Raw genomic sequence first — 14,420 nt, 5'->3', positions numbered from 1 at the left:
AGAGAATGGCTAGATAAAATTGTTTAAGAGATACCCTGAGGTTCCACCTATTCAATATCACTTATAATCTTATAGGTTACATATACTGAAATGAAAAATGAAAACCTACAACCTGTTTTCCAGTCATTGACCGGGTCAGGGATATAATGAATGAAGCAGATATAGGCTATTAGTACGATGGGGTCGCCACTCCCAAAGTGATTTATTAATGACGATAGATGCTATGAAATGAGAATGGAAAGTGTTGCTGGAATGAAAGATGACAGGGAAAACCGGAGTACCCGAAGAAAAACCTGTCCCGCCTCAGCTTTGTCCAGCACGAATCTCACATGGTGTGACCGGGATTTGAACCACGGTATCCAACGGTGAGGGGCCGACGCGCTGCTGTCTGAGCCACGGAGGGTCAGGTTACATATACTATATTTTCTTAATATTTAAACGCGGGACATGTTTCGTCTCGTCTTTGAGACATCTTCAGCCGTGAGAATCATTCAGATTAAAATATGATACAGACTGGCCCTTGCGAGTGTTAATTTAATATATGTTTTTAAATCTTTCCTGTAGTGTTTTTATCTGTGGAAATAGTCCTCATTTACTAGAACCTTAAGGCGGGTACAGACATCGCGCCCTAACGTAACCTCGTCGCGCGTCAAGGTTAAACGGGGCAATGTTAAACACCATTGTTGTGAGGTAAAATTGTCCACCGCGCACGGCAGCCCGTAACGCGTTATCTTACTAGCGTTCCGCCTGTTGAACTACAGTGGTACAGTTTTCAAACATGGAGATAGCTGTAGCAGCCTTTTGCATTATGGAAGCAAACTGAGAAGGAAACACAGGCGTTGTTGGCGGTGCTAATTTACTGGTGACATGAAGTTTCAGACAGTTAGTGGCAGTAGGGGCGATTGAGAATTAAAAATGCGGGGGCAAAGAAAATAATATACAGACACCAACTAGTACCTGCTTTTGCGTGATATAGCCGCCGGGAAGGGGGGGGGGGTAGGGATATGCATCATCCCCCTGTGGGTGGGGGCGGTAGAATAACACCCACGGTAACCCCTGCCTGTCGTAAGAGGCGACTAAAAGGGGCCCCACGGGCTCTGAACTTTGGAGCGTGGTGTGGCGACCACGGGCCCTCAGCTGAGTCCTGGCATTGCTTCCACTTACTTGTGCCAGGCTCCTCACTTTCATCTATCCTATCCGACCTACCTTGGTCAACTCTTGTTCTTTTCCGACCCCGACGCTATTAGGTTTGCGAGAGCTAGGGAGTCTTTCATTTTCACGCCTTTCGTGGCCCTTGTCTTGCTTTGGCCGATATCTTCATTTTTCGAAGTGTCGGATCCCTTCCATTTTTCCGTCTGATTAGTGTTATATAGAGGATGGTTGCCTAGTTGTACTTCCTCTTAAAACAATAATCACCACCACCACCACCGGATATGCATCAAAACTGAAAAAGAAAACCTGCAAAAGGGTAAGGTTTTTAATGCTCTCTGAGCGATTTTCGACTGAGTTTTTTGAGATTTTGATTCAATACCACACAATAAAACTTTCACCAAAGGAAGAATATTACACATGCGTTACAATTAAATAGAAGTACGGCGAAGTTATACATATAAAAATCGTGTAGTTTTTGATTACACTACGAAACTAGCAGACACCAAAGAGACTGATGAATGTGCGCGGCAAGCGGGAGAATCATCTACCTGTGTCCATGACCTTCGCTGCTACCTTCCTCACAGCACATGCGATGTCTCCGCTACTTGTGGCGCTATACAAATCGGTTAGCCGCGACGAACAACATTTTGTGCGTATTTACGCTAATAATTTTGTTAATAATTAAAGAAAATGAAGGAAATAATTAGCTGATAAGACAACAAGCTTGAACAAATTGCTTGTTTTAATAAATTAAATAATTCCTGGTTTCAGCCGGGTAAAATGGAATAAAAATATAACGTTTTCTCCACGAAGTGGGGATAGCTCCCTCCACCCTTCCCCCCACCACTTGATCACCGCTTCTGGATAAGACTCCAAGACCTAGAGAAAGACTTTAGGAGAAACACAATTGTCATGTGATGCACCAACAGCTGCGGATGGAGGAGGCTCGCTGAACCGATCAGAACCAAGAAATCGTTCTACCATCAGTTCTCACTGCGGCCCGATTGTCTTTTAATAACCTGTCCGTAATCCTGAAATCATTTCCCTTCGTACTCTGCAATATGCACTGAAGACTTAATTAGAACAAACAAAATATAGAGGAAGGTTGCACTTACCTTTTCACACTTGGTGAAGTAGCACTGGTAGAGTTCATGTACAGAGTTGCAAGTTTCATCATATTTCACTGAAAGAGAACCAGAGTAATTAATATTAAAGCAGCGTGTTTGGAGCAAAAATATGAATACGGGAAATAAATACTAAACCTTACAATGAATGTTACTTTGTAACTGCCAAGTGTGGAGGCTGTGCCAGTCGGAACATCACTTCAACATACTTGTGCTTTAATCTCTCCTATCCCACCTCACTTGTCTTGTTCTCTTCCTACTCCTACGGTATTGGGCCGATAGCAGAAACGGTATTTAGACATTGGCTTAAACTGATGTTCAACCGGCCATGTTTAAACACTGCCGAGAACACTGTTTAACCTCAAATTTTAGGACTGAATCACAATCAGAGATTATGCACCATGAAACATATGACAGAAAGAACAGTCCGGTAAACGTCAACTTGACTACAATTCTTGGAAACCGATATGTTTTACAATATTTGAAATAATTTAACCAGAATTACACACTGAAGAAAATGGAAATTGCAACACCCAGAAGGAGTGGTGTTACATTGCTGCAATTGAACATGCAGGACGAGTGTTCGGTTGTGCTTCGATGATTACACTTTCAGATCCCTCTGAACGCAAGTTTGGACAACAATCAATACAGGATGTGCCCACCACGAGCTGCAATACATTGATGAATTCGTCGAGGCATGGAGTCAATAAGGCCCTGGATCGCTTCCTGAAGAATTGTGGCCCATGCTTGCTGCACTGCACGGGTCAGTTGTTCCAGAGTTGTGGGTGGCTGAGGACGGTTGGCCAGTTGTCGACCCATCATGTCCCACACATGCTCAATAGGACTGAGGTCCGGGGATCTGGCGGGCCATTCTAAGGTTGTGATGTCGTGGAGAGCTTCTCTGGAGATGCGTGCAGTGTGAACCCGGGCATTGTCCTGCTGAAACATCCCATTAGCAATGTTCGCCATCATAGGGACAACCACTGGATTGAGTACCGTATGAACGTACTGTCGAACAGTCATAGTGCCCTCAACAAGCAATAATTATGATTTTACATTAAAGCCAATAGCTCGCCAGACCATAATTCTTGGTGTTGGCCCTGTGTGCCTCTCGACAATAAGATCTGCGTGGCCCCTCTCCCCGGTAAGTCGGCGCACACGATTCCGGCGATCACTGCGGGCAGGACAGAAGCGCAATTCATCACTAAAGACGACCCTATGCCATTCGTCGACCCACGTCGATCTTTCTCCACACCAGGCCAGCCTTACACGTCGCTGTTGTGGGGTCAATGGAACACCTTCTGCAGGGACACGGGCTCGTAAGCCAGCTGCACGCAGGCGATTACCAACTGTTTGTTGTGTAACGTGGGGTGTCACAGCTGCTCGAATTTGCACTGCTGTTGCATTGGGTTTCCATTTGGGCCATCCGAATGATGCGGCGATCCTCTCTCACGGTTGTATGTCGCGCTGGGCCTGTGCCAGGTCTACGAGTGTGGGTACCTTCATTTGATCACTGCTGCCATACACGTTGTACTGTAGATGCCTGTCGGCCAACACGTGCAGCGACAGTCCTTAGCGATAATCCAGCCTCATACAGCCGAATTATCCGAGCCCTCTCAAACGGCGACAGTTGGTGATAGCGTGCTCTTCTCTGTCGTCGAGGCATGTTTGACGGGGAACACTTCACTGCACAGACTGCAAGTCAACTACGCTACACCAGAGTCCGTATACTGGAGTTGATTCCTCCGCGACCAATCATGTGGGGAGACCTGTAGCAACAATCCAATGGGTCTGAAACTTTGATCGTTTACATACCTACATGGCATTGTTCCACATCTTGAAAATCAACACAATTTCCATTTTATTAAGTGTAGGTCACTTCGACTACATACAGACAGAATAACCTGTCCCAATCGTCAGAGGGCTGTCACATTCATCATCCGAGAGAGATTCAGTTATTACATTCAATGACAAATAAGCACACAAGTTGTGTGTTTTTTCTTTTTGCGCATAATCGTTGCGCTAATTCAGGTAAGATTTCGGAAACTATGAGATAGGAAAAGGCAAACTATATCTATATGACCCGTGCAACTCATTCGGTTACACAATGTTGTTTCATCTTTCCTTTCCAGAAGCTATTTAGATACACTAACCGTAACAACACTATAATCAAAGCTACACTTCCTCGTACGATGGCTTGTCGCTTTAGTATTGATAATATTATGAGATTTGATTTCCATCGAAAGCAATATTCTTATCTGTGCGCAAATCATGCACATGCTAAGCTATTTTGAGCAATGTGTAGGAAGATGACAGCTAACTAACGTTTGACGCATGCACCGACGAATTTCATTTGTTGCGACAAACAAAGAGTTGCATGCAAGATACTTCTATTTCCATTCACCCCACCCTCACCCAGCAATATTAAGACCTCACTTCCAGAAGTACTCCCAAGTTTTCTTGTCCAAAGCACTGGAGCAGATGCGTCAGCAATCATGACAGTAAAGCAACATCGAGCGTGATCACCAATTGGATGGATGATCATACGTTTTCACTTGCTTCACTCATCTTAATTACGACATCCCTGGACTCCGTCACACGAGATCCTTGGACATCTTCGACAAATTACCCTCAAAATGGCGCAGGTCATATTCTGATCCCTCAAGACCAACAATAACAACCGGCCATCAAACAACAAATCCAGCCCCGGAAAGAAGAAATCTTCGGAATAGCACTCAAAGCCTCAACAGTCTGATAGGCTAAAATCCTCACGGTGAAGGCCCCGCCTGTTGAGGGCCGATTGCAGAAACGATGACTAGTTTTAAGCCTTAAACAACGTCTATATGCTAGTTGCTTTACGTCGCACCGACACAGATAGGTCTTATGGCGACCATGGGGTATGAAAGGGCTAGGAGTGGGAAGGAAGCGGCCGTAGTCTTAATTAAGGTACAGCCCAAGCATTTACGTGGTGTGAAAATGGGAAACCACGGAAAACCATCTTCAGGGCTGCCGACAGTGTGGTTCGAACCCACTATCTCCCAGATGCAAGCTCACAGCTGCGTGCCTCTAACCGCACGCCCATCTTGCCCGGTAAACAACGTCTAAGTTGCCCACAGTTTCCATTACATAAACAATGTTCAGCCGGTGTTTAACTAGACATCGTTTAAAGTTTCAATGTTGGTTCGAAAATGGAGATAGAAGTATCTTTCATGCAACTCTTTGCTTGTCGCAACCAATGAAATTCGTCGGTGCTTGTGCCAAACGTTAGTCAGCTGTCGTCTTCCTACACATGGCTAAGCATGAGCATTACTTGCCCACAGATAAGAATATCGCTTTCGGTGGAAATTACATCTCATAATTAAATATTTCAACACTAAAGCTCGATAGCTGCAGTCGCTTAAGTGCGGCCAGTATCCAGTATTCGGGAGATAGTAGGTTCGAACCCCACTATCGGCAGCCCTGAAGATGGTTTCCGTGGTTTTCTATTTTCACACCAGGCAAATGCTGGGGCTGTACCTTAATTAAGGCCACGGCTGCTTCCTTCCCAGTCCTAGCCCTTTCCTGTCCCATCGTCGCCATAAGACCTATCTGTGTCGGTGCGACGTAAAAACCAATAGCAACACGCCACTGTGTAGCTTTGATTATAGCGTTGTTACGGTAAATAGCTTCGGCGAAGGAGAGATGAAACAATAGTACGGGCCATATAGGTGGAAATCATAGGTTCGAAACGCATCATCGGCAGCCTTGAAGATTGTTTTCCGTAGTTTCTCTATTTTTAAACCAGCCAAATACTAGGATTGTTATTATGGCCACAACTCTTCTTCCCCAGTCCTCCTCTTTAAACAATAATCATGACCATCACCACCACTTGCCTTTTCCTATCTCATAGTTGCCAAAAACGTATCTGAATTAGGGCAACGATTATAAAAACAAACACCACACAACTTACATTTAGTTGTTCGTATCTGTGCTTACTTGGCAGTAAATATAAGTGTTGATGTATGTGACAGCCTCTGACGATCGGGACACGTAATTCTGACATGTATGTAGTAGAAGTGACCTGTAATTCCATGAAAATTACCTCATGTTTAATAAAATATATCGGTTGCCAAGACTTGTAGTCAAGGACTGTCCCTTTGTCAGTCTCATGAAACAAGTCTCTTGAAAAGCGAAACCTTATTTTAAGATCTATCTCCACGTACATGTCATATGAATTGCTGTGATTTAGCAGCGGCCGACCCACAGAGAGGCCATCGGACTGACCTTTCTTCCCGCAATCGTCTCAACATGACAATACAAATTACATGTTTCATGGTACAAAACCTCTGATTGTGATTCACTAATCTCATTTAAGGTTAAACAGTGTTCTCGGCAGTGTTTAAACATGGCCGGTTTAACATCGGTTTTATACAGTGTCTAAGTGATAAATAACGTCTCTGCAATGCGGCAGCCATATCTAGACATTGTTTTACCGTAGACCTTGTCTAAACACCGTTTCTGCAATCGGCCCATTAAGTTTCTGAGCTCAAGGAGGTCCTTCGTGCCGTTACCCTTCTTATCTGCCCCCGTAGCGTAACGGTTGCCGTTATTACCTGCCATCCTCGAAGGCCTGGGCTGGATTTCCGGTACTGCCAGAAATTGAGTAATGGCAGGAGGTCTGGTACGTGAAGCTCGCCTCAAAATGAGAACATGAGTTACTTTTTACTTAACCCTAATGCTTCCGAGGATTGGAATTCTTCCATTTTTCCTATCACTAGAGTTCATATGGAACTTCCCTTTCAAAGAATGACCAAAAATAATCACATGAAATAAATAATTTAAATAGGTACATTTCGCTACTTATCTTCAAACGGCTAATTAAATTAATAATTTCTTTTAGCATATGACTTGAGATTACGTCAAATAAAAGTAAGTGTGGGCGGATAGGGATAGACAAGGAAGAGGGAAGCAAGCGGCCGTGACACTAAGTTAGCTACCATCCCGGGATTTGCCTGAAAGGGAACCACTTCAAGGATGGCTGGGGGATTCGAAACGCCCCCTACGCATTGCCTGAGTGGACTTCATTCCAGTCCTCGTGCCACTTTTCAAATTTCGTGGCATAGCCAGAAATCAAACCCGGACCTCCAGGGGTGGCAGCTGATCACACTAACCATTACACCACAGAGGCGGACTATTTATTGACGGCATATTTTTTACAAATTTGAAGACAATTCTATTCAAGTTATTCAGAGTCCACCTCTATGGTGTAGTGGTTAGCGTGAATAACTGCCACCCCGGCGGCTCGAGTTCGATTTTCGGCTATGCCACAAAATTTGAAAAGTGGTTCGAGGACTGGAACAGGGTCCACTTTGTCACGGTAGGTTAGCTATGTAAAGGGAGATTCGATTCCAACCTCAGCCACCCTGGAAGTGGTTTTCCGTGGTTTCCCAGTTCTCTTCCAGGCAAATGCCGGGATGGTAGGTAACTTAAGGCCACGGCCACTTCTTTCCCTCTTCCTTGTCTATCCCTTCCAATCTTCCCATCCCCCTACAAGGCCCCTGTTCAGCATAGCACATGAGTCGTCTGGGCGAGGTAGTGGTCCTCCTCCCCAGTTCTATCCCTCGACCCAAGGTCTCACGCTCCAGGACACCGCTCTTGAGACGATAGAGGTGGGATCCCTCGCTGAGTCCCAAAGAAAAACAAACCCTAGAGGATAAACGGATTAAGAAAGACAGAAAATAATCAGAGTTACATTTCTCACCTTCCTCGACACATTCCTGGATCATTTTCTTGTTATGATCTCTCTTGCCTTCATCGTACTTGAACAGCACATGTATCACCATTTCCATACTTTTGATTTGGTACTCGTTGTCTTTAATCTGTTTGCAAACGAGACAGGCATGTTTTATATTGGTTACAACAATATCGTCATGCATGCTACAGATAGTGACTACATGCAACAAACTATAAGCCAAATGTACTCACAAAACCGAGCTCCTCAGCCATGCACTTCACGAAGCACTGGAACAGAAGAAAACATCCACATCACATTTCACTTACGTTTGGGATGAACTAAACATCGTTAGAAGTGCGTGGATGAGAAAAGGGTTAAATATAAAGGATTATACGGAAGATTGTATATATTTTACGAATATTGCAAAGTAAGAGATAATGCAGCGAAAAACATCCGAACTATATTCAGGCGGCGTTGATCAACTGGATCCTTTCTACGTTATCTGAAATAAAACGTAATCTCTCTTGAATCAACATTTTTAATGATTAAAAAACATGAACGTAGTATACGGTCTCAGATGTTATAAGTATCTTTATATGTTTCCAAAATTGCCCTGTAGTACTACCAACGGGACCCTTCTGAAGCCCCATGCACAATACGAATATAAATCATATACTAATACATTATTACGTTTTCTTGCTCCAGTGATTGTAAGTGACAATAACAAAGTGTTTCAATTCTTATATTGATGGATACTGTTACAACACACACAAAATTACATCAGTGCCTTTGCTATTGCTGCGCGTAATAAGAACAAACAAAAATCGGTGAAAGAACTACCTACTTTCTACAAATAGACGGTAGTTTATAACTCCCATTCGGAAATCTTCCATTTCAACGATAAAATATTATAATACGAGTATGACTTTAAAATTACAACTAAAGTGCAGGTAAGATGGGGTTGACTTACCTTTCCTTCGTCGGATTCACATGGCTTTCTCCTTAACATGTTCAGGAATTCCCCTGGAACAGGATAATATAGTCAATAATAACGGAAAACTATTTTCCCATTAACAAATGTACACAACTTCAAAAGGAACTATTACGACTTTTTGAGGTTTATATATTATCTCTCCATCCAGTTGACCTGGATTGGGTTCGGGAGATAAGGGGTTCGAACCCCACTGTCGGCAGCCCTGAAAATTATTTTACGTGGTTTCCCATTTTCACCCCAGGCTGCACCTCCATTAAGGCAACATCCGCTTCCTTCCCACTCTTAGCCCTTTCCTATTCCATCTTTGCCATAAAACCTATCCGTGTCGGTGCAACGTGAAAGAATAATGATAAACACCCCTCACTGCGGAATCAGATAACACTTCACTTCTAGCTTAGCATTCCTACACTATTTAACATCTATACAGCAGACATCATGAAAATCGTTAAGGGGAACTGGAATGCAACTATAATCCTGTATGCAGATGACGTGGTGATCGGGTCTCCCATCAGGACAGAAGTACAAGAAACAATTAACAAGCTGGAGAACTGAACCAGGCAAAACGATGTCACTATAAACAAAGAGAAAACTGTACAGATGACTGGGTGGAAAAGCAGCAGCAACCGACAAAATAGTGACTCCAGGCAATCCGCTAGAGAGAAGTTATAGATTCAAATACGTAGAGGTCACATTGCAAACAACAGCATCCTCATCCAGTTTCCACATAGAAGAGAGAACAGCGGCATAAAGAATATTAGGAACCTGTCCATCAGCACGGCGATGGCACTGTTTACCAGTGCAATAGCCCCGATCATCACCTATGACATACAGATCGTCTGGGAAAATTTAAAAATAGGCGAATTAACCAAAATTGCAGAGGTGAAGGCGATGTACATGAAAAGTGCAATGGGATTAGGGAAGACTTCTATACGAGATGATGAGAGGATCCAACACCACCTACTAGCAACATCAAGAGCTACTAAGAAACCAAAATAAGAAGAGAGAAGTAATGCAGCTCCCCTGCTATGGTGCAGAAGTCCTGGACCAGAGAGAGCCAGCAGCAAAGACATGCAATAGTCAGACTTGCAGTACAAGCTGCGTATTAACAAGAGATACCACAAACCAGACACAGATTGCGTGTGTGTGCTGTGCGGTAGAAGCTGTGACACATAATAAAGTTACGAAATCGACCACAGACTACGGTAAGGACTAAAGAGCTCACAATCAATCAATCAATCAATCAATCAATCAATCAATACTGATCTCCATTTAGGGCAGTCGCCCAGGTGGCAGATTCCCTATCTGTTTTCTAGCCTTTTCTTAAATAACTCCAAAGAAATTGGAAATTTATTGAACATCTCCCTTGGTAGTTTATTCCAATCCCTAACTCCCCTTCCTATAAATGAATATTTGCCCCAGTTTGTCCTCTTGAATTCCAACATTATCTTCATATTGTGATCCTTCCTACTTTTAAAGACGCCACTCAAAATTATTCGTTTGCTAAAGTCATTCCACGCCATCTCTCCGCTGACAGCTCGGAACATACCACTTAGTCGAGCAGCTCGTCTCTTTTCTCCCAACTCTTCCCAGCCCAAAGTGTGCAACATTTTTGTAATGCTACTCTTTTTCCGGAAATCACGCAGAACAAATCGAGCTGCTTTTCTTTGGATTTTTTCTGTTTCTTGAATTAGGTAATCCTGGTGAGGATCCCATACACTGGAACCATACTCTAGTTGGGGTCCTTCCAGAGACATATATGCCATCTCCTTTACATCCTTACTACAACCCCTAAATATCCTCATAACCATGTTCAGAGACCTGTACCCTTTACTTACAATCCGATTTATGTGATGACCCCAATGATGTTCTTTCCTTATATTAACACCTAGATACTTACAATGATCCCCAAAAGGAACTTTCATTCCCACAACGCAGTAATTAAAACTCAGAGGACTTTTCCTATTTGTGAAACTCACAACCTGACTTTTAACCCCGTTTATCAACATACCATTGTCTGCTGTCAATATCACAACATTATCGAGGTCACGTTGCAGTTGCTCACAAAGTTGTAACTTATTTATTACTGTATACAGAATAACTTCATCCGCAAAAAGCCTTACCTCTGAATCCACTCCATTACTCATATCATTTATATAATATAAGAAAATATAAAGGTCCGATAATACTCCCTTGAGGAATTCCCCTCTTAATTATTACAGGGTCAGATAAAGCTTCGCCTACTCTAATTCTCTGACACCTATTTTCTAGAAATATAGCCACCCATTCAGTCACTCTTTTGTCTAGTCCAATTGCACTCATTTTTGCCAGTAGCCTCCCATGATCTACCCTATCAAATCCTCTAGACAGGTCAATCGCCGTACAGTCCATTTCACCTCCTGAATCCAAGATATCTGCTATTTCTTGCTGGAATCCTACAAGTTGAGCTTCAGTAGAATAACTTTTCCAAACCCAAAGTGCCTTCTATCGAACCAGTTATTTATTTCGCAAACATGTCTAATATAATCAGAAAGAATGCCTTCCCAAAGCTTACATGCAATGCATGTCAAACTGACTGGCCTGTAATTTTCGGCTTTATGTCTATGACCCTTTCCTTTATACACAGGGGCTACTATAGCAACTCTCCATTCATTTGGTAAAGTTCCTTCATGCAAACAATAATCAAACAAGTACTTCAGATATGGTACTATATCTCAACCCATTGTCTTTAGGATATCCCCAGAAATCTTATCAATTCCAGCCGCTTTTCTAGTTTTCAACTTTCATATCTTATTGTAAATATATACGATTCTTTGGCTGAATGGTCAGCGTTCTGGCCTTCAGTTTAGAGAGTCCCGGGTTCGATTCCAGGCCGGGTCGGGGATTTTAACCTTCCTTGTTTAATTCCAAAGGCTCGGGGGCTGGGTGTTTGTGCTGTCCCCAGCATCCCTGCAATTCACACACCACACATAACACTATCCTCCACCACAATAACACGCAGTTACGCACACATGGCAGATGCCGCCCACCCTCATCGGAGGGTCTGCCTTACAAGGGCTGCACTCGGCTAGAAATAGCCACACGAAATTAGAAATTAAATTAATTGTAAATATTATTGTTATCATACGTAAATTTTAATACTTATTTAGCATTAGTCTCCTCCTCTATCTGGACATTATTGTAACCAACAATCTTTACATACTGCTGACTGAATACTTCTGCCTTTTGAAGATCCTCAGATACACACTCCCCTTGTTCATTAATTATTCCTGGAATGTCCTTCTTGGAACCTGTTTCTGCCTTAAAATACCTATACATACGCTTCCATTTTTCACTAAAATTTGTATGACTACAATTATGGTTGCGTCATGTTATCCTTAGCTGACTTCTTTGCTAGATTCAATTTCCTAGTAAATTCCTTCAATTTCTCCTTACTTCCACAGCCATTTCTAACTATTGCTTTTCAATCTGCACCTCCTTCTTAATCTCTTTATTTCTCTATTATAATAAGATTGGTCCTTACCATTCCTTAGCACCTTTAAAGGTACAAACCTGTTTAAAGGTGGTAAGGACCTACCTTACTGTAATAGAGAAATAAAGAGGTATAACACTTCACTTACTCTAATTCTTTGAGTTTTATTTTGTAGACATTAAGCCACCCATTCAAGCATTATTTTATCTATCCCTCATTTTCGTCTGACCAAGGCGGTAAAGCGTGCTCGGTTCGCCCGGGGGGACGTGGGTTCGAATTCCCCTCAATTAGTCGTAAAATTTAAGAAACGAGATTTCCACTTCCGGATGTGCATATGGACTCAGCCTACACCAAAAATGAGTACCAGGTTATTCCTTGAGGCAAAGGCGGTCGGGCGTAGAGCCAACCACTCTACCCCATCACGTGCCGCGGTGCCACTCCTCCAAGGGCCTTCATGGCCTGTACGGAGGTGACTTTGTTTTTGCTTTACTTTGCTCATTTTCGTCAGTAATCTCCAGTGATCTACCCTATCAGAAGCTTTCGATACTGATACAGTCCACTTGACCTCCTGGACCTAAAATATCAGCTGCAAGTCGCACCTCACAGGAATAACCTTTCCTAAACAATATAATAATTAACATAACTACCACTGCAGTACTTACCAGGGGCGAGGTCATTGGACTTCCGACAGTCCGTTATCGCTTTGGCTATTTTCTCCCTCATAGCTCCCGCCTGCAACAGAAAATACGATTCTTCAAAAATATTGCAAGACTTTTCGAGCAAGAAAACTTGTACCTGTAAAGATGGTAAGGAATGGTGAAGATCCAGTATATTATAACAGAGAAGTAAAGAGACTAACAAGGAGGTGCAGGTTGGAAAGAAATAGAGTTAGAAATGGTTATGGAAGTAAGGAGAAATTGAAGGAAAAAGATTCTATCAAAGAAGTCAGCTAAGGATAACATGATGGCAAGCATAATTGGTGGTCATACAAATTTTAGTGAAAAATGGAAGGGTATGTATAGGTACTTTAAGGCAGAAACAGGTTCAAAGAAGGACTGAATGGGTGGCTATATTCCTAGAAAACGGAACTCAGAGATTTAGAATAGGCGAAGCTTTATCTGACCCTGTAATAATTAAGACAGGAATTCCTCAAGGCAGTATTTTTGGACCTTTATGTTTTCTTATATATATATAAATGACTAGCAAGATACCCGTGCTTCGCTACGGTATTATACTGAAATTTATAATTGAATGCTTATTGTTTTATATATATAATCCGCCGAAATTCGCAATCTGACTCGTTTTCTGCGAGAATCCACCAAAATTCCCGATCTGACTTGTTTTCTATTATTTTACGGCACGTTTCCTCACATTTTTCAATCTTCCTTTCCAGCAATCGATTTCGTACTTCCCGGGCTATGCTCAGGTATTCCTCCCGGTCAGTTGAGTCCGTAAATCTTTGCCATCCTTTCCTATAATCATTTTTAATATGGATAAAATCCTTCAGGAGATCCGGTGTGGTGTCATATTGGGTGCCTTGGCGGCACTGAACCCGCGGCCGGACTGCATTCTTAGTCATTACCCGTCCAGGAGTCGTTTCCAGCGCGGTCCGCACATTTGACGACGATCCGGATTATTATTATTATTATTATTATTATTATTATTATTATTATTATTATGTCTTGCTGGAATGGCTGATGACAGAGAAAACCGGAGTATCCGGAGAAAAACCTGTCCCGCCTCCGTTTTGTCCAGCACGAATGTCACATGGAGTGACCGGGATTTGATCCACGGAACCCAGCTGTGAGAGGCCGGTGCGCTGCCGCCTGAGCAACGGAGGATCCTTATAAGTACATTAATAACAGTAAAATCAATTGGTCTCACCTCCTTCTACACCCCACCGCCGTTAAGTTTATTTACCGCCACCCCCCCCCCCCCAAATAAAACGAAATTAAAAGAATGCTTGTT

The 14,420-nt window shown here is 42.8% G+C and overlaps 1 protein-coding gene across 1 annotated transcript in view; it reads right to left on the bottom strand.

The window, feature by feature from the left end:
• Positions 1 to 14,420, bottom strand: part of LOC136882978 (uncharacterized) — a 60,702-nt gene that overhangs the window by 35,912 nt on the left and 10,370 nt on the right. The window contains exons 2-6 of the mRNA XM_067155163.2: positions 13,115 to 13,184; positions 8,960 to 9,012; positions 8,241 to 8,276; positions 8,017 to 8,134; positions 2,268 to 2,335 (exon numbers count right to left, since the gene is read on the bottom strand). Of these exons, the coding sequence (XP_067011264.2) occupies positions 2,268 to 2,335; positions 8,017 to 8,134; positions 8,241 to 8,276; positions 8,960 to 9,012; positions 13,115 to 13,184 (345 nt within the window). The remainder of the gene's footprint in view (positions 1 to 2,267; positions 2,336 to 8,016; positions 8,135 to 8,240; positions 8,277 to 8,959; positions 9,013 to 13,114; positions 13,185 to 14,420) is intronic.

This window comes from Anabrus simplex, chromosome 1 (assembly GCF_040414725.1).
Source record: "Anabrus simplex isolate iqAnaSimp1 chromosome 1, ASM4041472v1, whole genome shotgun sequence".
NCBI classification, from domain to species: domain Eukaryota; kingdom Metazoa; phylum Arthropoda; class Insecta; order Orthoptera; family Tettigoniidae; genus Anabrus; species Anabrus simplex.
Note: the sequence above shows the minus strand (reverse complement) of the source record. Positions and strands in the feature narration are given on the sequence as shown.